General features: G+C 45.2%; 1 protein-coding gene across 1 annotated transcript; it reads right to left on the reverse strand.

The window, feature by feature from the left end:
• Positions 1-18,157: 18,157 nt before the first annotated feature.
• Positions 18,158-22,724, reverse strand: Rps4x (ribosomal protein S4 X-linked). Its single transcript, XM_021152803.1, has 7 exons — positions 22,631-22,724; positions 21,631-21,708; positions 21,153-21,333; positions 20,703-20,800; positions 19,580-19,751; positions 18,701-18,858; positions 18,158-18,348 (listed from the first exon to the last, which is right to left on the reverse strand). The coding sequence occupies exons 1-7, from the start codon at positions 22,631-22,633 to the stop codon at positions 18,247-18,249; spliced, it is 792 nt and encodes a 263-aa protein (XP_021008462.1). The 5' UTR covers positions 22,634-22,724; the 3' UTR covers positions 18,158-18,246.
• Between the last annotated feature and the right edge of the window lie 1,506 nt (positions 22,725-24,230).

Here is a 24,230-nt window from a genome sequence, read left to right on the forward strand (position 1 = left end):
GAGCATTTCAGTCATTACATACGGGGCCCCTTTGATAGTGGGCACTTTCCTTGCTCTTGGGAATGCAAAGCCAGGGGATGTCAATTCCTGTCCACAGAATGACCCATAACCTCCTGGGAGAGTGAGCGGTGAGTGTAGAGAAAGATCCAGTCATAGTGGCTATCATTCATTCATTCAGTATTTATTTACTTACTTAGTTGGTTTGGGTTTGGAAATTTTGTCTTTTAAGAAGGTTCTCCCCAGCCAGGCAATAATGGCACAGGCCTTTGATCCCACACTGTGGGCAGGCGGTGGCAGCGGGGTGGGGTGGGGGGAATAGCACAAGGATCTCTGAATTTAAGGACAGCCTGGTCTACAGAGCGAGTTCCAGATTAACCAGGGCTATGCAGAGAAATCCTATCTCAAAAACAAAACAAAACAAAACACAGCTCTCTTCATAGCCCAGACTGGCCTCAGACTTGTGGCTCTCATTGTGCTTCAGCCTCAGGTGCTGGTATAATCCATGTGCAAGCCAACACAGCCATCTTCAATCATTATTTGTTAATCACTTACTATATGGCAGACATTGTGTTAGGGATACAGTAGTGAACAAAACACACCAGAATTTCCACCGGCATGAAGCTTACCTTTAAATGAAGGGAGGTAACAAATTGTACAACTAAATCAGTGTTAGCCGTACTCATCCAGATTCGTTAGAGACCCGGAGCCAATGGGATGGAAGCATGCCAAAACACTCTTATTGTAAGGACTCAGCCAATTCAAAACTATTTTTAAAGATTTATTATATGTGTATGGGTGTTTTGTGTGTGTGCTATGTATGTGCCTGGTACCCATAGAGGCCAGAAGGCATCTGGTCCCCTAGAACTGGCGTTACAGGTGGTTGTAATCTGCCATATGGGTGTTTGAAACCAAACCTGGGTCCTTTGCCCACCTCCCTCTCCCCTCGCCCCCGTATGTATATATACATAACTCTGGAGACAGAGGCAGGTAGATCTCTAGTTCTAAGCCAGCATATGTACAAAATGAGTTCTAGACCAGCCAAGGGCTACAATATATTAAGTCAGTCAGTCTCTCTCTTCCTCTCTTTCTCCTTCCCTCCCTCTCTCTCTCACTCCATCTCTCCCTCCCTCTGTCTCTTTACACGCACACACACACACACACACACACACACAAACAAATTTGTCAGATGGTGATGGTGCATGCCTTTAATTTCAGCACTTGGGAGGCAGAGGTAGGCAGATAGATCTCTGAGTTTGAGGCCAGCCGGGTCTATAGCGTGAGTTCCAGGACAGCCAAGGCTGTACAGAGAATCCCTGTCTTACCCCATCCCCAAACAATCACAGTTGAGGATAAGAGACATAGAAAGCTATTGTGACAACCTCACTGCCCCCCCCCCCGAGAAAAACAGTCTAGACAGAAAGACATTGAAGAGAACTCTTAAAAATTGTGATAGGGGGTCCTGAAGTTCTTCATATCTGATGGCTTTTGGCAGCAAAAACAGTCAGTGCTCTTACCCGCTGAGCCATCTCGCCAGCCCCACTGTTTTGTTGTTGATGTTGTTGTTGTTGTTTTGTTTTCAGAACTTCAGAACAAAGGGCCCTGCTTATGAGTTATACCTCCAGCCTTCCCTATTCAAGTATTGATATTATATCTGGGTGTCTTCAGAGATACCCAGAAATGATGTTTAACCAAGTTTCTAGAGCCAGGTAGACTGGCAAATGCTTCTAATTGAAACTCTTGCAGGTGGTAACAGGGTACTCAGGAGTTTAAGGTCAGCTAAATAGGGAGTCTGCAGCCAAGTTGGACAACATGAGACCTAGTCTCAAATTCCTTTCGCTGTGCTCCCTGTGGTGTTGTCAAGTTGACAGATAAAATAAACCATCACAGTTGGTGATAGGGCAAGCAAATAGAACTGCTGGTGGGATGCTGGTGGGATGCTGGCTGCACACTTATACCGGATGATGGGGGGAGGTTTTACTGAGTACATATCGTTCAAATGAAGATTTGAAAGCAATGAGTGAAGCTGGGCATGGTGCTGGACACATTGAATTCCAGCACTTTTAATGCCTCAGTGGGTGGGTCTATGAGTTCAAGGCCAGCCTGGTCTACAGAGTGAGTTCCAGGACAATCAGGGATACACAGAGAAACCCTGTCTTGGGGAAAAAAAAAAAAAAAACCAAAACAGAAAGGAAAAAGAAAGAGATCAGCAAGTGAGCAGGCATGCAGATTTGTAAGTGTTCCAGGCAGCAGCAATAGGCACAAAGGCCCTGAGGCAAGAGAGTCTGTGTTGTGTTGGCCATGCCTGGAACCCAGCCCAAAGAAGGAACAGTGGAAAAAGCAGCAGAAAAGTGGTAGAATGGCTCACTGAAGCTATGTGAGTAACAGAGGGATTTGTACTACACACAAAATGAGAGCCCTTACAGATATGAATGAGAGTGGGGCAGTGACCCAATTTGGCCTATGGTTTGTGTTGTTTTGTTATTTTGTTTGTTTTTATTGAAACAGAGACTTACTCTATAGCCCTGACTGGCCTGGAACTCACAGAATCCACTTACCTCCTGAGTACTGGGATTTAAAACCGAGCCATCATGCCTGGCTCTTGGTTTGTTTTTTAATAGGATCCCTTTGGCTTCTGTGTGATGAGTAGACTATAGAGGGAGCTAGAGGCCAAGTCTGGTGATGGATGTCAGTTTGGTAGCATGCCTACCTATAGAACACATGGCTCTGGGTTCAATCCCTAGCACCACATAAAACTGTGCATGGTGGTAAATGCGTGTAATCCTAGTACTTGAAAAGTGAAGGAAGAAAGAGGGAGTTTAAAGTAATCCTCTGCTAAGTAGACAAGCATCCGTTTGAGTCCAGCCTGGGCTTCATGAAACCCCAGCTCAAAACCAGCTCTGTCCCAGGGTCAGAGGAGCAGATAAAGTACTATTGGACTAGTCCCAGCAAAAAGATGACCATGGAGATGATGACAAGCAGTGGATTCAGATATGTTTTAAAGGAAGAGCCAACAGTATTTGCTGATGGATTGATGGAGGAGCTAAAGACTATGAAAGAAGGTGTCTTGGCTGAGATAGTGTGGTATGAAATGGAGAATTCAAATTCAAAGGGACACAGTGGACTCAATCCGTGTCCTTAGCTGTGAGGCCTTGGCCAAGTTGCTCTGAACCTCTTCATCTGTACAAACTTGGGTATAACGTGTGAATGAAACGTTCTGAAAAGAGTCTGCATCTGGCTGCGAACAAAAACTCCTGAAAAGAAGCTGCAGAGATAAGTTGGCTGATAAGGATTTTAGTACTGTGGAAAGACTGGAATGTTGCAGGGCCAGAGGCTAGTACATTATCTTGGGCTGAGTTCTGTGCCTTCGGTAACAGTCATGCCTTGCGTCCCCATCCCCCTACCTTACTAGGACTAACATCGTGTGACAATAGATAAAAACCTCAGAATCTACCCACCTAGCAGGTGACTAGCTTCTACCAATCCAAAAGCTAAGAATGCCATTAGATAATATTTTGAACGTATAGACAGGCTTTCTCCATCTCCGTGTCTCTGCCTCTCTGGTGTACCTACCAATGTATTTTATTTTGGTTTTAGTCTTGTTTATTTTTCCCCCAAGACCATTTCTCTGTGTAGCCCTGACTGTCCTGGAAGTCGCTTTGTAAGCCAGACTGGCCTCAACTCAAGGATCCCCCTGCTTCTCGCTCCTGAGTGTGTGTCTCACCTTGCCTGTCCTCCCACTGAGGTATTTTAAACTTGCCTGGATTTCTGACTTTCTCTAAAACTATAAGATCTCTGCTGCTCCATATTGAAACATGGCATTTGGGGTAACCTAAATCTGTTCCAGCTCCCTGGTCACTACCTCTCATTCCCTTAAGATGAGAGTCATGGGGAGTTTTTGCATTGAGAGTTGTAAGATTTTTTTTTTTTTTTTGAGATGTGGTTTGTGTTGCACAGCTTGGCCTCAAAAGGATCCTCCCACCTCAGCCTCTGAATACAGAGACTCAGGTGTGGACTAATGTGCTAGTTTATGAAGATATAATGAGGTGATTATGTAAAAAGCCCAACTGCACAGCTGGCACAAACCGGGTGTTTCTAAGCACCAGCTGTTTTGTTGACCTTCCCTTTGGGAGGAAGCTAGCGAAGCTTCAGGGTGGAACTGCATGTAAAGAGAACGTGATGAACAACTGAGGTTTTATTAGGTAGAGAAGAGGTAGAAAGGGGATTCATTACCTTTCTCTCAGGCAGCAGGCAGGCAGAGAAGCCTTGCAGAAGACCTTTCTCTGGGGGGGGGGGGGGCTGTGTAAGGACATAGAGTTCCTGGGTGTGATGAGAGCCTGATACACCCAAAGTGATGCACAAGCAAAGGCCTCCTGTGGGATGGTTTAGGGTTAGGAGGCCAAATGCCTGCTGCCTCCCCAGCTCTGCTTTGGACTGGGCCTGGCCAGGAGGCCCTTTGAAGCCCTCTGAGTTATAGGATGAAGCTATAGGATGTAAGTAGGCACGCAAGATGCTCATGTTACAAGCTGCAGCCTTTTCTTTTGGGGGGGGGGTCGAGACAGGGTTTCTCTGTATAGTCCTGGTTGTCCTGGAACTCACTTTGTAGACCAGGTTGGCCTCGAACTCAGAAATCTGCCTGCCTCTGCCTCCCAAGTGCTGGGATTAAAGGCGTGCGCCACCACGGCTGGCTTTTTCTTACACTTTCAAATCATAATCCATCATTAGATTAAGTCAGGACAGGAACTCAAATGGGACAGGAACCTGGAGTCAGGAGCTGATGCAGACAGAGGTCATGGAAGGATGCCACTTGCTGGTTTGCTCCCCCTGACTGGCTAGGCCTGCTTTCCTATAGAACCCAGGACCACCACCCCAGGAATGGCACCACCCACCATGGGCTGGGCCCTCCCCCATTGATCACTAATTGAGAAAACGCCTTACAGCTGGATCTCATGGAGGCATTTCCTCAACTGAGGCTCCTTCCTCTCTGATTATTCTAACTTTTGTCAAGATGACACATAAAACCACCCAGTACATGCAGTGTTTATTTTTTATTTTATGATTTTTCAGGGCTGGAGATTGAGCCTCAGGTCTAGCAAGTGCTAGACATAGACTCTATCATTGATCTACACTCTTAGTTTCCGGAAAACATTTTTTTTTTCATTTACAGACAGTATTTGGCTCTTGGGCCCTTCCTGCCTCAGCCTCAGGGGTGACTTGGGCCACAGGAACACACAGCACATGGCAGCTTTGGCAATTATGGATCTTAATAATATGATTCCAATTATCTTTCCTTACTTTAGAGTTATCAGGAGCCAGATATAATGGTGCATGCCTTTGATCCCAGCACTGCACTTTGGAGGCAGAGAGAGGAGGGTCTCTGAGTTCTAAGGCAGCCTGATCTACATAGTGAGTCCCAGGCCAGCCAAGGCTACATATCTAGACCTTGTCTCAAAAACAAAAAAGATAAAAGAGAATAAGAAAAGAAAAGAAAGAATAGTTGTATAAATAAAATTGTCAGGACTTGTAAGTTAACTGGTGGTGACTTATGGTTATCATTAGCAAGGTGATGGCTCTTGCTCTCTTGTCTTGTACCTGTTACTATAAAGACATTATGATAGGATTTTGGATTCTGCTATTCTCTCCCTAGCCTCACTTCTCCCCTCCCTTTCCCTTTCATTTACTTGTCTCTCCCTGGAACACCTTTCTTGTACCATGCACTGATTCCTCCAGCTCCTTTTTGTCTTGCTAAGACCCTACCCCAGATCAGTGCAGATGTCCAGTCCGCGGGTCCCACGCATAAGCTCTTCTTCCTAGAGTGTCTCCCATACCATATTCGAATTATTTTCTTGTTTGGCCCTTGGCATTATGGTCGTTGATTTGAAAAGGAGTTTGATATCTTGCTTTGTTTTCTTTAGATGGGATCTTGCTGTCTTAGCTAGATTAATTTCAAACTCGTAGGTTCAAGTCCTGCCTCAACCCCCAGAGCAGCTGGAACTACAGATATGTGCCACAGCACTAGCTAAGAACCCTTATGCATTGTTTCTCACCTTATTCAAGCTCTGAGCACTCTGCCGGGCCCACAGTCCCTTAAGGGTTTGCTGAAGGAACAAGAGATACACCTGGTAGTAAGCAGCCCTGTTCCCTTTTACGTGTCGGAGGGCCCAAGGCAGGCTTCTTCGAAGCCAAAAGTAAGACAAAATGAGATTGAACAAAGGTGGAAGGGTTGACAACCTGGTCACTCTGAGAACTTCCTATATCTGCCCAGATATTATATATAATTGTGTGTGTAAGAGACAGGATCGCAAGTAGCCAAGGCTGGCCTCAAACTTTTTATGTAGCTGAGGATGAAGCTGAAGGTTGATCCTCCTACCTCTCCCAAGTCCTAGGATTGCATGTGTTTACCACCATACCCAAGTTTATGTGGTGCTGTGGATCAAGCTTAGGACCTCATGCATGCTAGTCAAACACTTTACCAATGAGACACATTCCCAACCCCTACCCCCAGAGCTGTTTCTGTCCTTGAGTTTATAACCTTCTCAGTCTTAGTGAAGGAGTGGCCACTCTGTATATGTAAAATGGATTTCTCGTGGGGTCTTCTCGGAGATTCTGAGGTAGAACACACGGGTGCTTTGTAAGCTGTGAAGGGCTGCATGTGCAACTGATAATCAACAGCGAATGTGTCCTTTGGCTCCCTTCTCTTTTAAGCCCCCATGCAGACAGACACAGGTTGTCCTGTTTGAACAGCAATATCCCTTGCAATCCAGTTACAATTGATGGACATTATCCCTTTCCTTATATCTGGCAGCTTCCCAGCCCGCAGCAACACACTGATCACCACAGAGACGTAAAAAGCACCCTTGTCTTGGTGGGGTCATATTTACAAATAACCCTTAAAGTGGATTATTTTGCAGATGGCTGATCTCATTATTTTTCAATCCTTATTCTATTAGTTCCAATTTCAGAAGGTGGCATTTCTTGACTTGTTCCCCTTAAGCAAAAAACAATGGGTTTCTACTTTTGTTTTCAGCAGCTAGAAAGTGGTGGCAGCACAGAGAAGGGAAGGCTTCTAGGGAAATGCAGGATGTATCATGCATTCATTTATTCATTCATTCACAAACTCCTCTGCTCAGATCCAGTGTGCCAGGGAGTGGGCAAGTGCTTGGGATATTGCTATGGACAACACTGGGCTTATGGACCTCACAGTCACTCAGGGGAGACTTTAGAGTGGTCGTGGGGGGGGGTTGATATTGCTAAATATTTTGGAACAAAGTGTTCTGTTGCCTAGCCTGGCCTTGAACTCTCTAAGTTGTTAAGGTTGGTTTTGAACTCCTGATCTTCCTGCCTTCATTCCTGAAGTGCTAGGATTACTGGCATGTACCACCTATACCCAGCTAAATAGACAGTTGTTATTGTGTGGCAAAATCCACACAATCCATGCTGGGAGAACAAGAAACAGTGTCTATAAGCTCCTAATCTAGAGAATTGGAATCTGAAGAATGGTTGAGAGTCAGCTGGGATAAAGTTAGGGGTAGCAGGCAAGAGGGAGAGGGAAGCAAAGAACGCTCCTGGAGAGAAAAGTGTCCAAAAAAGCTGAAGAAAGAAGGGAACAGGGTGCACTTGGGAGCCTAAAAGAAAATTAAGAGCCAGATATGATGGTATACACTTGTAATCCCAGAATCTGCAAAGCAGAGGTAGGAGGACCACAAGTTCAAAGTCAGCCTGAGCAACATAGTGGGAGCCTGACAAAAAAAGAAATGGAGGCTGGTAGGTGTGGTAGTACACATTTTTAAATTATAGCACTCAGGAGGAAGAGGCCCATGAATCACTGTGAGCCTTCTACAGGTAAGTTCCAGGCCAGGCAGAGCTACATGGTGAAGCTCTGTCTCAAAATATAAAATAAATAAATAAATAAGTGGAAGAGAATGTAAGAAAAGACGGGGTGGGAGCTGACTCTTTTAGTCAGTGGGTAAGAGCACTGACTGCTCTTCCAAAGGTCCTGAGTTCAAATCCCAGCAACCACATGGTGGCTCACAACCAACCGTAATGAGATCTGATGCCCTCTTCTTGTGTGTCTGAAGTCAGCTACAGTATACTTACATATTAATAATAAATAAATCTTCAGGCCAGAGCAAGCAGGGACTGAGGGAGTGGGGCTGACTGGAGTGAGCAGAGGTCCTAAAAAAAAAAAATTCAATTCCCAACAATCACATGAAGGCTCACAACCATCTGTACAGCTACAGTGTACTCACATACATAAAATAAATAAATAAATCTTTTTTAAAAAAAAAAGAAAAGAAGCCGGGCGTGGTGGCGCACGCCTTTAATCCCAGCACCTGGGAGGCAGAGGCAGGCGGATTTCTGAGTTCGAGGCCAGCCTGGTCTACAAAGTGAGTTCCAGGACAGCCAGGGCTATACAGAAAACCCCTGTCTCGAAAAACCAAAAAAAAAAAAAAAAAAAAAGAAAGAAAAGAAAAGAAGAGGTAAAATGAGTAGAAGAAAAAGCCAAAGACCTCAGGAAGGCCTCATGGAAGTGGGGTGTGGGGTGGAGGTGGAAAGCGATGAGTTCTGTTTCTGTGGAGTGTTAGTTGTTTGGGAACCACTCAAGAGGCGACGTCCAGGTGTTAGGTGACTATGTAGACTTGAAATCAAGAAAGAGGTTTTGCGGAGGCTGGAGACACGGCTCAATGGCTCCCACACAGCAGTTCACAACCACCCATAATGACATTTCCAGGGGATCTGATGCCTTCTTCTGGTCCACCCACACTCCTGCGTACACATTGTGAATATATATTCACACAAACTTACACACATGCACATAAATAAAACATTAAAGTTAACAAATATTTTTTTTTTTAAAAGGAACGAAGATGTGGCAATAAGCTCTGTCAGCTGGTGATGTGGCTTAGGACCAAGAAGCCCAAGGAATTTGGACTTGACTCCATAGTCAATGCCTTTGAACCAAGAGGTGTTTAAGAACAAGTAACAGGATTCAAGTTGACTTCCAGGGGTGGGGCCATAATTTAGGGGTTGGGGTTAGTGAAATAGCCTTCTACAGAGCTCTGCTGAGCCAGGGAGAGGAGGAGGGCTCTCATGAAAGATACTGAGGTAGCACATGGAACAGAACCAAGATAGCCTGCTGGGCCTTGAAGCCTGACACAGGGCAGTGTACTGATAGGCTTGTACAGAATGGCAGAGGCAGTTGTTAACTTTTCAGGCATGGGGATGCATGCCCTTAACCTCAACACAGAGGATGTAGAGGCAGAGAGATTCCTTTGAGTTCTAGGTCAGCCAGAGCTGCAGAGTGAGACTAGTTTTAAAAAAAAAAATAAACCTGACCATCAGTGGTTTAAAAACAAAAATATTATCAAAAATCAAAAAACAGTTAAATTTTTTTTGATTATCAAACAAGATTAAATAATGTTAAACACAAAGATATTAAATACTGAAAACCTATTCTTTCCTGGGATTGAGTGTGATGCTCAGTGGTAGAGTGAGGCCCTGGGCTCAGTCCCGAATACATAAAACAAAACCCAAAACCAACAAAAAGAAAACCTTAGTGGGGCATGGTGGCACATGCCTTTAATCCCAGCACTGGGGAGAGGCAGATGCAGGCAGATTTCTGAGTTCGAGGCCAGCCTGGTCTACAAAGTGAGTTCCAGAGAAACCCTGTCTTGAAAAAAGAAAGAAAGAAAGAAAGAAAGAAAGAAAGAAAGAAAACCTTAAGCAAACAAAAAAATTAATACAGACAACAAAAGCCCTCATTGCTTCATATTTGTGTTGCTACCTTTTTACTCCAATGTTTGCCCTCAAGGTTCCTTGCACCAGTTATACCTGCACGGTACCGCAGGGGATCTCTTCCCAACCCCTTGGTTAATGAAATCACATTCTTAGCTGTCAAACATTATAAATCAAGGCTTGGTAATTATCTAGAATATCGACTCTCAACCTGGGCATCTCAACCCCTTCGGGCTACATATGACCCTTTCACAGGGAGTCGCATATCAGATTTCCTACACATCAGATATTTACATTAAGATTCAAAACAGTATCAAAATTACAGCTATGAAGCAGTAATGAAAATAATGTTAATGGTTGGGGGTGGACACAACATGAAGAACTGTATTAAAAGGCCACAGCATTATGAAGGTTTCAGACCACTGCTCTGGAAGGAAGTGATGGACACAATGTTCAAAATGCAGATTAGATTTGAAACCTATTGTGGTTAAGCATACTGGTGTATGTCTATAATCCCAGTACTTGAGAAGATAAAACAGGAAGATTGTGGATTAAAGGCCATCCTGGGCTACAGAATGAGATTGCTTTGTCATTGTCACTGATCATAGTAACCCATATCATAGCACACAGAGGGAGAATCAGGAGTTCAGGGTCATCCTTGGCTACATGTTAAGTCTGAGTTTAGCAAAAAAATAAAATAAAATAAAATAAAATCAATGAAAGCATCCTGGGAAAGCTGGCCTCCATGATGCAGGTTTATAATCAAAGAAACCCAACAGCCTGAGTAAAAGAATGACACGTTCAAGGCTAACCTGGGAGTGAAGAGTTGTTGTATTTACAATTGACGGCATTTACAACCACCCAAAAGTAGCTGGGTGTGGTGGTGCACGCCTTTAATCCCAGCCCAGGAAGCAGAGGCAGGAGGATTTTTTTTTTTTTACTTTTTTTCTTTTTTCTTTTTTTTTAATTTATTTATTATACATAAGTACACTCACTGTAGATGACTTCAGAAGAGAGTGTCAGATCTCATTATGGGTGGTTGTGAGCCACCATGTGGTTGCTGGGATTTGAACTCAGGACCTTTGAAACAGCAGTCATTGCTCTTACCTGCTGAGCCATCTCTCCAGCCCTTAATCTTTTTTTTTTTAAAGATCTATTTATTATATGTAAGTACACTGTAGCTGTCTTCAGACAGTCCAGAAGAGCGTGCCAGATCTCATTAGAGATGGTTGTGAGCCACCATGTGGTTTCTGGGATTTGAACTCAAGACCTTTGGAAGAGCAGTCAGCACTCTTAACCACTGAGCCATCTCTCCAGCCCGTGGCAGGTGGATTTTTGTGAGTTTGGCGTTGAGTGAGTTCCAGGACAGCGAAGGCTATTATACAAGACCCAAAACATCCCCACCCCAAATCACCTGGGAAATAAATAGGTCTGTGGGCATGGCTGTGGAAGATTATCTTGACTGGGTTGGTTGAGGGAAGATTTGGCAAAGGAGCAAACCAGGAATTCATCATTCTTTGCTTTCTGATTGTGGATCTGACATAGCCAACTGCATCAAGTTCCTGTTGCTTTGACTTTCCCACCATGATGTAATGTATCCTTAATTGTGAACTAAAAGATACCCTTTCTCCTTTAAGTTGTTTTCGCTAATATTTAATCACAGCAAAGGGAAAAGAAGTTAAGACAAAAACTGGTACTAAAGCAACAGGGTTGCTGCTGAGATAAACCTAACTGTGGTCTTTAGGCCATGAGAACTGGTTTATGGCTGGGATGTGACAATCTGGACCTTTGGATTAGAAAAGCTCTCCAATGCTGTAAACAGGGCTTACTGGGACACTTTAGCATGAGCTTGGAAGATAAGAATGTTAAGGGAAACAGACTGTGGAGGCCTGGCTCAGAAGTTTCAGATAGGAAGAGGACTCTTAGAATCAGGGCTTAAAATTTGTTTTCATTATTCGGGTGTGCGCACTGGTGCCCATATAGAGGTCAGAGGATGTTTTTGTGAAGTCAGTTCCCTCTCATTACCTCCAGGGATTGAACTCAGGACACTAGTCTGACACAGGAAGCATCTTCACTAAGCCATCTCACCAGGCCTGAACAGTCTGCTTTGAAACTTTTGGAATTGTTAATGGTTGTAGGAGTTTTAAAGTTGGAGTGAATGATTTTTTTTTTTTTTTTTTTTTTTTTTTGTTTTTCGAGACAGGGTTTCTCTGTGTAGCCCTGGCTGTCCTGGAACTCACTTTGTAGATCAGGCTGGCCTCAAACTCAGAAATCCACCTGCCTCTGCCTCCCGAGTGCTGGGATTAAAGGCGTGCGCCACCACGCCCGGCGAATGATTTTTTTTAATTTTTGATTTTTTTTTTACTTTTTATTGATTCTTTGTGAATTTCACATCATGCACCCCAGTCTTGCTCATCTCCCTGTGCCCTCATATCCATCCTTCACCCTTGCAATGCTCCCCCAAACTAAACACACACACACATATACACACACCACTACCAACAACAACAACAAAAACAAAGCATAAAAAACACCTCATCATGGAAGCTGTAGTGTGTCACAGTGTATCCCACAGTATATCCTTTGTCCACACATTTTCTCTTACAAATGTCCATTGCAATGAGTCACTGGTCTGCTTTGAGGTCTTTGTCTTCTATGACACCATCAATATTGGATCCTCACTGAGACTCCTCTTGTTGTTGCCCTGTGTCATGGAGATCCTGCAGCTTTGGATCAGCGGGACAAGCCCTTTCACATGTCCCAACTATGTGCAGATGATATAGATTTTGGGGTAAGCCAACTCAGAGCCCTGGATCTAGGCCTGGGTGGTAACTGAGCTGGTCAGCCTGCTGATCTCCCTTATCTGTACCACCAGGGCAAGCTCTCCAGCACTGCTCTGGCTAGACCACCCAATGGTGCCATCGGTAGGAGACAGAGTCAGCTCTCCTGCCCTCATGCTCTCTGGGCCAGCTCACCCACCACCCATGCCTCCAGAACCAGTCCACTGTGCTGCCCATTCAAAGTATGGGGCCCACTCTCCCAAGTGCTGCAGCCTGTGAGGGGCTGTACCAGCCCTCTTGAGCTCACAGCCTGGGAGCTGACTCACCCCAGCCTTCCCTTCGCCAACAGGGCCAGCTCCACTGTGTTGCTGCAGCTGGTGAGGGACAGGGCCAGCTCACCCACTCTCAAGACCCAGGGTCAGCTCTACAGACTGCTGAAGGTGGGGGGAGGGGCCTCACCCCCTGCCACCCCACAGCAGACAAGTGGTGTGTCACCTCTCCCACACTTACCCATACGCCCACCACCAGGGCCAGCTCCCCTGTGCTGCCTAAGGGAGGCACAGGGCCCACTCTCCTGAGTATTGCCATTGGTGAAAATTGGAGCCAGCTCCCCAGAGTTCTGCATCTAGTGAGGGTGGAGACAGTTATGCACAGCCCCTGGATATCCATGTGGTTCCCAGTGGCTGTCCCAACCCCTGCTGCTGCATAGCCATGGACTCAGACAAGGACCTCAGCAGCAGCTCAGGCTGGGACCTTACTGGCAGGGCTGGATACTCACAGCAAGTTGCTCCTCTCCGCCCTCGAGTCTCCAGTTCCATCTCTCTTTATAACGCTCAAGCAGCTCCAATTCTCTTTGTTTCCCATCTGTCCACCACATACTTGCACATCGTGGTGGATCCCACTGCAGGCTGGTCGAATGGCTGGCATGTTCCTGGGTGAATCCTCCATCTGTGCTGCATGGTGTGGTGGCAAGCAGATGTCGATGACTCTCTTGTGCTGTGCACTGGAGGGCAGGTCTGTGGGTAACATGGCAGTCCTTGACACAGGTCTGTATCTGTCTTCCTCCTCACAAGCTGCACTGCCTGGATTTACTTTGATTTGATTTTTATGAGTCCTAGGCATAAAACAGCTTTGGCCACCAAGCCAGGTATTAAGCTAGGTTGAACATCTGCTCTGCCCCTGACACCACCACCAAGGTGTCTCTTTGCCCATTGCTGGGGTGTGTGTGTGTGAGTGAATTTTATATTGTAGAACAGTCGTAATCCTGTGGGGACAAAAATGAAAGGTTTGGATTAAAAGTGATGTGTTTGCATGACAAGTTGATGGGGCAAACTTGAAATAGAATCCAGAAACATCTGAAAGAGAGGCCTCGGGGCATGCTTTCGGGTAGGGAGGATTATCTTGATTATATTCATTAAAGTGGGAAGATTCATTCACTATGGGCAATAGGATTCCCTAAATGGGAATGCTGGGCTGCCTAAGTGGAGAACAGTTGCTGAGCAGCAGGCAGGGACTGCATCCATCCCTCTGTTTCCCATGGCAGGTGTGATATGACCACCTCTTCCAGCTCCTTGAGTTCCTTGCCACGATGGACTGGACCTTGAACTGGGAACTAAACCTTCTCTTCCTTAATTTGCTTCTGTTGCAGCCTTTTATCATCATAACAAGCAAAAAAAAAAAAAAACCCTTAAGATACACTACAAGGTGTGTCTAAGGTCAGTCTGAACAATTTGGGACAATTTATTGAGACTTTGTCTCACAATAAAAGGAGAGCAGGAACCTGGGGGCATGGTTCAGTAGTAATTTGTATTTGGGTTCGATGTGTAGGTCAGTTGGTAGAATGCTTGCCTAGCATGTACAAAGCCCCAGATTCAGTTCCAAGCATCATATGTACTGGGTATGGTGGTATAGAGCTACAATCCCAGCCCCTGGGCGGCAGAAGCAAGAGGACCAGAAACTCAAGGTCATCCTCAACTGTATAGCACATTTGAGAGCAGCGTGAGCTACCTGGGACCTAAGGGTACAGTTCATTAGTCACAGGCGTGTCTACCATTGTTTGCCCAGCACCTGGGCGGCCTTAAAGTCAATCTTTAGCATTGAAGACAAACAGCATTGGGTAAGAATCACCTAGTTATAAGGAGTTCCCAATGGAATATTGGGCCTTATTTTAGATTTTTTGCGTGTTTTACCTACATGTATGTATGTGCACTATGTGTGTAGATGATTGTGAACTGGCATGTAGGTGCTAGGAACTGAATCTAGGTTTTCCCCAAATGCTCTTTGTTTTGTTTTGTTTTGTTTTTTCGAGACAGGGTTTCTCTGTGTAGCTCTGGCTGTCCTGGAACTCACTTTGTAGACCAGGCTGGCCTTGAACTCAGAAATCCACCTGTCTCTGCCTCCCGAGTGCTGGGATTAAAGGCGTGTGCCACCACGCCCTGCTCCCAAATGCTTTAAAAAAAAAAAATCCAGGGTCTTACTATATAGCCCTGGCCTGGAATTTATTATGCGATCAGGCTGGCCTTGAACTCATAGGGAATCCAGTCTCTGGCTCTGCTGGCAAATATTCTTAACTTCGGAGCCATATCTCCAGCCCTGAGTGTTGTGTTTTAATCTTTCTTTTCTTTTGAGGGGTACTGGGGATTGAACCCAGGACCTCATGCATACTGGACTCACGATATTTAGTAGCATACTGTCTTGTGATTCTGGGTAGTGGTATCAAGCCCCAATTCTCATTCTGCCATATGATCTCCAGGGGAAGTAGTGCTCTATAGTGTTCTGTTGCTGAAGTATGGTAGGTTAATGGTACCTATTTGAGTTTTTGAGGCAGGGTTGCATAAAACCCAGAAGTGCTGCAAACTATGTAGCTGAAGATGCCCTTGAACTCCTAAGCCTGTCTCTACTTCCCAAGGGCTGGGATTACAGGCGTGGGTCACCACTCCCAGTTTAAATTAGGCTTATTAAAATCCAACTTTTGATTTGTAGTTGCTTTAAATTACAGTGGGTTCCACCACATTAGTCCCCCTTCTCATTTCTTTTTAGACAGTGCATACAAACCATTTTGTTTGGAAACCTACTATAGCTTATTCTAATAATTCTAATTTTCCACCTGGGGATTGGTAACAGACTGACCACTCTCCTGTTGGCTTGATCACATTAACTAAGCACCACTCCCCTGCCCAGATAAAGCCATCCCTGCCGTGTAGCTTAAGTCACGAATGTCCTTCTCCCCTCTCTAAAGCATAGGCACACATTAACTAAGGCCACTTCCCCGAAGTATAAAGTATCTTTTTCCCTAAGAAACTTTAAAATTTCTCAAGGTGTGCCTGAACCCACTTAGGACTCTTGCTGTGTTGGTTAGCATTAATGAGACTTTTTTTTTTTTTTTTTTTGAAGACAATCCATCTTCACAGCTCGAAAACATTTCCCTGGTTGGGGCTAGTTGTTTAATGTTTCTTAGGTGTGCCTTTTGGCAAACCTGTAATACCAGATGCTCAAAAACTAAGACAGGAGGGTTGAGGGACAAAGGAAAGAGAAATATTAGGAGTAAATAGGAAGGCAGCCAGGTGTAGTGGTTCACCCTTGTAGTCCCAGCTATCTGGGTCAACTTCTGAAAACAAGAACATCTGTGTGGTAGCTTACCAAACAAAGCAAGGACGGCAGAATTCTAACAAGCAGAAATGGAGCTTGTTTCTCTAGGTGATTTGTATTTGACACTCTGGTATGTTTGAGAATTTTCCTAATAGAACCTCCCCCATGTCAGTGTAAAGTGCTGTTGATGTAAAACCACAATTCTAACCTCAAAGAGGTTAAGAGACTTTCTTCTGGATCCAAATATGAGGAATAGAGATTCAGGTTTCCCCAAATATCATTTACAATGGGACTGGGTAACAGCCCTGGTTTTATAGTATTGGAACAAAGAGAGGCAGGCTAGAATAAAGGGAAATCTCTGCTGTAGAGTTCAGTCTTGTTTTTTGAGAACGTCTGTTCAGAATGGAAGACACCTATAACCCCAACAATTGAAAAGTTGAGGCAGGAGGATCATGAATTTGAGGCAGGCCTGGGTTACATATTGAGGCCCTGTCTTTTAAATTTAGAGAAACAGCAAGTATTGAGTGAAATTTTCATGGGAAGGTGTCAACATCTTTTAACCCCAGATAGGTCAATAACCAGGCAGAGCAATGTTAAGATTCCTCCACCAGAGTGCAGCTTGAAGGACCATACTGTGTTGTGTTAAAAAGCATACCCGGGTGAAAGGTAACTTAACATCTTCATCGCCTCATCATATCCCACCGCATCATAAAGGATGGATGACCTTACAGAAGCTTCACTATGGAGCTTCCCAAGATCACTTGCAGCTGGAGGGCTGCTGGGAGTGATAACGGAAGCAGTTAAGGCTTCTTTGTGTCTCCTACTCAGGAGGCGGTAGCTCCATTACTATTATCACCAGCACATGGCTAGCCTTTTTTTCCCACTCATTTTTTTAAAAAAGATTTATTTTATGTGTATGGTACGCTGTAGCTGAACAGATGGTTGTGAGCTTTCATGTGGTTGTTGGGAATTGAATTTTTAGGACCTCTGCTCACTCCGAGTAATCAATTCTGCTCGCTTCAGCCCAAAGATTTTTTTTTTTTTTTTTGGTTTTTTCGAGACGGGGTTTCTCTGTGTAGCCCTAGAACTCAGAAATCCGCCTGCCTCTGCCTCCAGAGTGCTGGGATTAAAGGCGCGTGCCACCACGCCCAGCTTCAGCCCAAAGATTTTATTATATAAGCCCACTGTAGCTGTCTTCAGACACACCATAAGAGGGTGTCAGATCTCATTACCGGTGGTTGTGAGCCACATGTGGTTGCTGGGATTTGAACTCAGGACCTTCGGAAGTGCTCTTACCCGCTGAGCCACCTCCAGCCCCCCACTCATTTTCTGACTTAAGGTCTGCTTTGACACACATACCAGCTGTTCCTCAAATCTTACTGCTGACAGGAGTACAAAGCCCATCCTGCTGCTGGGACATAAACCATACTGGATAAGCTTGTTTATTTCAATCCGTCTTATCTCAGGGCTATTTGTCAGCCTCACTGCTGACACATGCTTAAGATTTTAGAAATCAAGCCAGAAGGAGGCCCCCAGAGACAAACAAATCAAGGCAATAACTCTTGGGAGAGACTGATAAAATTTCAGAGCAGGCCAAGTGATGAACAAAACCTACCACTTGAGACAGGCCACCCAGCTTCATACCACTGCATGTGGGGTGGGGTTTTTTTTTTTTTGTACACGTTCAAGACTTTGTATATTCACTCTACATGGGTTTGTTTGGGAGGGGGTGGTGGGTATGATGTGACAACCACTTGGGAATAATAAGGCTGTCTTTTGCTAAAAGGCAACACAGGCTAGGTATGGTAGCTCAACCTATAATAGCATTCTAAATGCAGAAGACTCACTCCCAAGTTCTACACTAGCTAAGACCAAACACTCAGTCCACTTACAAAGAGTAAGCCCAGTGATAGAAGTCTGACCCACCCAGCCAAACTCATTAATTAGAAACACCTAGGACTTGCTAGGCACTACATGCCCTAAATGAACCCCAGAGTATTTGTCCAGAAAACACCAACAAATTATGTTTGAAAAAAAAAAGCAACAGCAAACCAAAAGTCGTTTCACCATGCTGTTTAATCTAGCATGTATGTTGCCTAGAAAGGCTTGTACAAACACTTTTCCAGCATGTCTCCTAGAGACCATTTCACCCACTGCTCTGTTTGGCTGCTAGCCTCTTGTCTCTCTCTTCAGCAATGGTGAGGCGGATTCCTTTTCCTCGGGGAAGAGAGATCCATGGTTTGTTACCCTAGAAAAAGAATGAAGAAAACCCCATTAGCAGGATGGCACAGGGCACAATTGTCACCTTATTTCTTAGAACCAAAGTCACGGTAGCTGCTGGGCTACTCAATATATGGACAATAGTATCCTTCATACTTAACACCACTAGTTTACTATACTTAGTAGGCACAATTAAGCAACACCCAATGATCATTTATTTCTAAGAAAAATACCCATAAGCTAGTAAGATTTATTCCATTACTAGCACTGCTCATGAATCAAACTGCTATGGCTCATGGGTTCTAATAACTCCAAAGATGCTCAGCACTGTCTTCTCTCCATGCTTCCAGAGACTGCTGGGAGGGGAGATCCAGACTTACCTTGCCAATAACAAAAATGTTGGACAGCCGAGTGGCAAAGCTGTTGCCATTGGCATCTTTCACATGAACCACATCAAAAGAGCCGGGATGTCTCTCTCTGTTGGTGATTACACCAATTCTTCCCAAGTTAGCACCTCCAGTCACCATACACAGGTTCCCTAGGTGGGAAGAAACAATCTGCTTCAAGCACAGCACACTACAGCAATCACCAATGTAACAAGCTTACATTAAGGTAGCTTTTAAGTTTGCTAAATTTGCACAAAGTCCCAGGCTCAATCACCAGCAGCAGTGCAACTGGTAACCCCAAACCAAAGTCAAGTCAATTTAGCCCTCCCACCAGTCTAGCTCCTATAGATCTGCGGCCTTAAGATCTGCTCCAACCCTTAACTACAGCTAATATAAACTAAGTTGTCTATCTACACGAGGAATTCTCAAGTCCTGAGTATCTCTTGCCTGGATAACCATTGTCATATTCCAGGGACCATGTTGGCACTAAAGGTGGTTAGTTACATTACCATTAGCCCAAGAATGGGTGCCTCTCAGGACTGAGCACATCAGGCAGGCACTTAAGAGTTAAAACTTCCAGCCTTTCTTTTTATTCTAAGACAGAGTCCCACCTGACTTGTTTAGTCAGGCCTTCAACCTCCCATCACACCTCTATCTTGATCAGCTAACAGTTTTACACTAATAGGTGGCTTTTGAACCTCTTTTCAGCTACCAAGACTAAGCCACTAAGCATTTAGACCAGTGAAAGTGGTAAAATTCCTCAAAAGACCCCACACCAAGCCAAGTGATTCACAAAGCTCAACTAAACTTACATTTGGGAAAAAACCCCAGGAGTAAAACTTATAAGCCACCGAGGGGACAGCTACTGCTTACCAGTGTCGAACTTGATGAAGTCAGTTATTTTGCCTGTCTCCAAATCAATCTGAATGGTGTCATTCACCTTGATGAGGGGATCAGGGTACCGAATAGTACGAGCATCATGGGTCACCAGATGTGGGATTCCTTTTGTGCCCACAAAGATCTTTCTCACTTTGCACAACTTGTACTAGAAGTACAAAAGGGTTAAATACATTTAATCTAACTCATATATACCTTGTTATAGTTGTTTTGGGGCCAATCCCCAGCTTCAAAAATCACATTTTGTGCACTCTGCTCCAAACAGCAACGGTATTAGCAACTTGTCTATCAAATCAAATTTCTAGTGGTCACTGGATATGCCCTTCAGCCTACTACCAACAGGGCAGCATGTAAGAAAACCAGAAGCCACACAATCAATTGAATTAACCTTCATTTATAGCCATTAATTCAAGCCCTAAGCCTACATGAAAAGCCACCTAAAACTGAACTAAGCAAAGATAGTAAATTAACCAATGCCCCAAAGACTACCAGTTTCTTGTAACCTCTAACCCACCCAAAAAGCAAATAAAGGCAGGCCCACAAATGGAGAGACACGGCAACATGCCAAATAGATTGAGCGGAGACTCCAACTCCTGTATGTTCCAAGGAATACTTCAAAATTAATCCCAAGAAAGGATGTCTTGTTTCTACAAGACACCAAAAGTCAGTGCTGTAATTGCCACAAGAAAGCTCCACCCCAAGATATCTAGCAACAGACCTTACAGAGGCTGAGGAGCTGGGGTGTAGGTCAGAGATCAAGCATGTGCTTTGCCACGTGAGAAATGGGCTTGAGTACCCAGCACCAAAGTACGTCAAACCATGCAACAGGTCCCCATCGATCTCATTTCCAGGCACACAATTCTAATGAAATCTGTTGACCCTTAGAAACTAATTTTTTTTTTTTTTTGGTTTTTCGAGACAGGGTTTCTCTGTGTAGCCCTGGCTGTCCTGGCACTCACTTTGTAGACCAGGCTGGCCTCGAACTCAGAAATCCGCCTGCCTCTGCCTCCCGAGTGCTGGGATTAAAGGCGTGCGCCACCACGCCCGGCCCTAGAAACTAATTTTAGAGGAAACCACCCAGCCCGCTTGCCACACCAACCTTGGCCTCCTCTGGTGTAATACGATGAACAGCAAAGCGACCCTTGGTGTCATAGATCAGACGGAAGTTCTCTCCGGTCTTGTCAATGCTGATGACATCTGATATCAAAGAATAAGGTTACCACAGCAACCCTCACTACACTCCTAGCTGAGCTGGGGGATGGGGAAGCCCATCTTATCAAGACTCCACATAAGGAATTTGGGTTTCAGAAGCTATCCCCACAATATTTAAGTAACAGCCCAGAGATTCTGATCCAGTAGGTCTGTATGGGAGAGAGTTGCAAGAAATTCAAATTTTAAAAAGGAATAAAAGCCCAGTAGCCAAACCTCTCCATATCACCGTGCCAGGGTAGGGGTGAAGACGGAAGACCAGAAAAGCCTGGCACTTTCCAGTCACCTGCCACTGTTGGGAGTTAAGGGCCTGTGGCCGCTACCAATCCCGATCACTCACCCATAAACCCAGCTGGGTAGGTTATATCGGTCCTGACTTTCCCATCAATCTTAATGAATCGCTGCATGCAAATCTTTTTTACTTCATCTCCAGTCAGGGCATACTTAAGTCTGTTCCTTAGGAAAATGATGAGAGGCAGGCATTCCCTCAGCTTGTGAGGACCAGTGGATGGACGAGGAGCCTGGAAAGTTTTAGGAAAATTACTACACTAAAACTTGGGTTATTTTACAAGGGGGGGGGGGACGCAGGGCGCTAGAAGATTCCTCAACATTTTCTCCCCCAAAGGATGAGGCCTGCTACTTTGAGACCTGAGTCTATGTATCCACAATCAGTGTACTATGGAACACATGGAGTAGATGAAACATGTATCAAAATTGAGGTAGGACACAGGTCTTTAAGACAGCCAAAGATTCTCTACATTCAACTCCACAAATATGCTTGTTAAGGGTATGTCTACCTTTCACACCACAATACTTACAAACACGCCAGTCAGCTTATCCAGCATCCAATGTTTTGGAGCAGCTACGCGCTTCAGGTGTTTCTTGGGACCACGAGCCTGGAAGAAGTTTTCAAAGTAACGTTGTTACATTGTTTCAGGTCTTTCCTGCAAAGCCTACTGCTTAAATCCTTCAATGAACTGACTTTCGAACTTTCCTGATTAACAAAATGTGGGCAATATTGCAAGCACCGGGTCCCAGTAAAACGTAGAAAAGACAGATAAGCATTAATAGGCTAAACCCAGTATTCGCGCCTTAGCGATTCCCAGTTTTTACGGTTACGCTAGATGTCTCCATTATGCCTGCTCACAAAAAATTAGCCTTTCATAGCATACTTGCGAATTACCCAGTGATTCAACCCTAGACGCACAGGCAGATAGGAACAGAAAATGGCCCAGGACCGTATCTCAATTGTCAATCGAAAAGTATAGTATTAGAACACAGCCATCTGGCTAGAAGGTTTCTGGTACAAAGATAAAACTCTTAACTCCGGCACTGGCACTACCACGTGTACTGCTCCTTTGTATACTAAAGAGTCGAAGTTTCACATTCGAAAGCGGAAGGAAGCTGTTTGTAATGCTTCGTACGTTTACCAGCTACACAATATATAAAGTAAGTCCGTGCCAAAAGAGACAAATGCACAAGCAAGAGCTAATCCTTCAAGCAGACCCTGCGCCCACCTGCCCAAAGCTTCAATCTGCACTCCCGGGCCCTGAAGTTCTTCCCCAAGTGGAAAAGCATTTCTCTCTGGGCAAGGGGATGTGTGATTAAGCCCAAGGCCTTGCCCTCTGCGGCAGACTTCCCATCCTAGCTCAGATCAGTATTCTCCCTTGCCGCCAAGCCCATCTCTGCCAGCCTGCAGCAGAGCTGCTTTCGCCTCCACCCTGTAGTCGACCGCGGGAGCCCTGATAACCCGGGCAGCATCGGTCAGGGAGGATGGAAGCAGATGCAACCCAAGAGCTCGCTGTACCCCTGCCTTACCATGGCTGCGCTGGGAACGGAAAGAGACTCGCCTTCTTCCGGCGAACGAAGAAATTAGGGTCGGAGGCTGCGCGCGCGCTGGAGCCTGGGTTGCTCCGCCCAGCCTCAGACTTTCCCAGCGGGCAGGGAACTCTCTCTTGCCATCTGCTGGTGGGAGGTCAGAGGTCCCAGGCTGGGAAACTGAGGCTGAGAGAATCTCCCAAAGGCTATTTTTCCTCAGTCCTTTCTCTTCTTTGTACTGAGTGGTGAGTGCTGGGGATGTCCAGACCAATCGCACCAGATATCTGCCCGCAAGGAGAGCTCTGTTAGATGGCTGAGTGATAAAAAGATACATTGTAATACTGGATACTTTTCTTATACAAAGTTTCTCGAATCTTCCAGAGTTACCAGTCCAATCAGTCAGCCCCATGCTAAGCGAAAGGTTTGGCCAACAGCACGTTTCTCTTTGCTTTTGTAAAGATTGCTGAGGCACTGAGCCATCCAGGGTGAGAGGGTAGGATCTCTGCTTGAACCTGGCATCCTGCGCATCCACTCCTGTAGAACACATTTGGCATTTATTGTACTGTAAGGGGAAGAGAGGGAACATTAGAGAGTATCTGGTTTTGCCTAGCCAGTATGTAGACCTAGCTGTTCTACTTTCCTACTTTGAAGCTGCTGTGTTAGAGTGGCCGCATTGGCTGCCCTTCATTCCCCATTTTCTGCTCTCTTAGTTATCTGTGGTCTCTCGCAGGTCGATGAAGTCTGCCCATCATAAACCCAAAGATCCAGTCCCTTCAAACTATTATGAAAGGGGCATTTTTCTGCCTCGCCTTTCCTCTTTCTCCTGTCCCTCCCCTCTCTCTCATATGTGTGTGTGCAGTTGTTATCATTTATTGGCATTAGTGGCTGCTAGGGAAGGAGTCACTTTTTCATATACACACATATATATATGCATATGAAATATACATTTTGGGGGGGTTCAAGACAAGGTTTCTCTGAGCAGCGTTGGCTGTCCTGGAACTCACTCTGTAGACCAGGCTGGCCTCGAACTGAAATACACATCTTGAGACAGAGCCTCATTATGTAAGCCAGGCTAGTCTCAGACTCATAATTTTTCTGCCGAGAGTTGAGTTACAGGCATGCACCCCCACAGTCTATATAGTACAAGCAAGCAGACTATATCTTTATTGTTAACTTTTGAGACAGGCTCTTCTAGACAGGCTAGGCTGACCTGCAGCTTGAGAGAGAGGTCATCTGCCTCATCTTCCCAAGTGCTGGGTGATACACTGCTTCTCCACTGTAGGTGAAATGAGACAAATCAAGCAGGAGTAGATTACATTAAATGCAGGTTTATTGGAAAGGTGCTCTCGGGCAAGTTCACTGGCCCCAAGGACTGAGGCTAGGGGAGTCACAATGGGAAGGAAGAGATGGGGGAAGGGGGAAGAGAGGGGAGAGGGAAGAAAGAGGGGAGGAGAAAGAGAGAGGGGGAGGGGAAAACAGAGGGCAGGGGAAACAGAGGGGGAGGGGGAAGAGACAGGAGAGTGGGAGAGGGAAGGGAAAAGAGAGGGAGAGAGGAGGAAGAGAGGGAGGGAGGGAGGGGGGAGAGAGAGAGGAAAACGTC

The sequence above is a fragment of the Mus caroli genome, chromosome X, assembly GCF_900094665.2.
Source record: "Mus caroli chromosome X, CAROLI_EIJ_v1.1, whole genome shotgun sequence".
NCBI lineage: Eukaryota > Metazoa > Chordata > Mammalia > Rodentia > Muridae > Mus > Mus caroli.

Coding starts and splice junctions, on each gene's coding strand:
- Rps4x (XM_021152803.1), bottom strand. Junction 18,859..19,579: donor CTTCATCAAGTTCGACACTG/GTAAGCAGTAGC, acceptor CTTCCCACCTAG/GGAACCTGTGTATGGTGACT. Junction 18,349..18,700: donor ACATTTTTGTTATTGGCAAG/GTAAGTCTGGAT, acceptor TTCTTTTTCTAG/GGTAACAAACCATGGATCTC.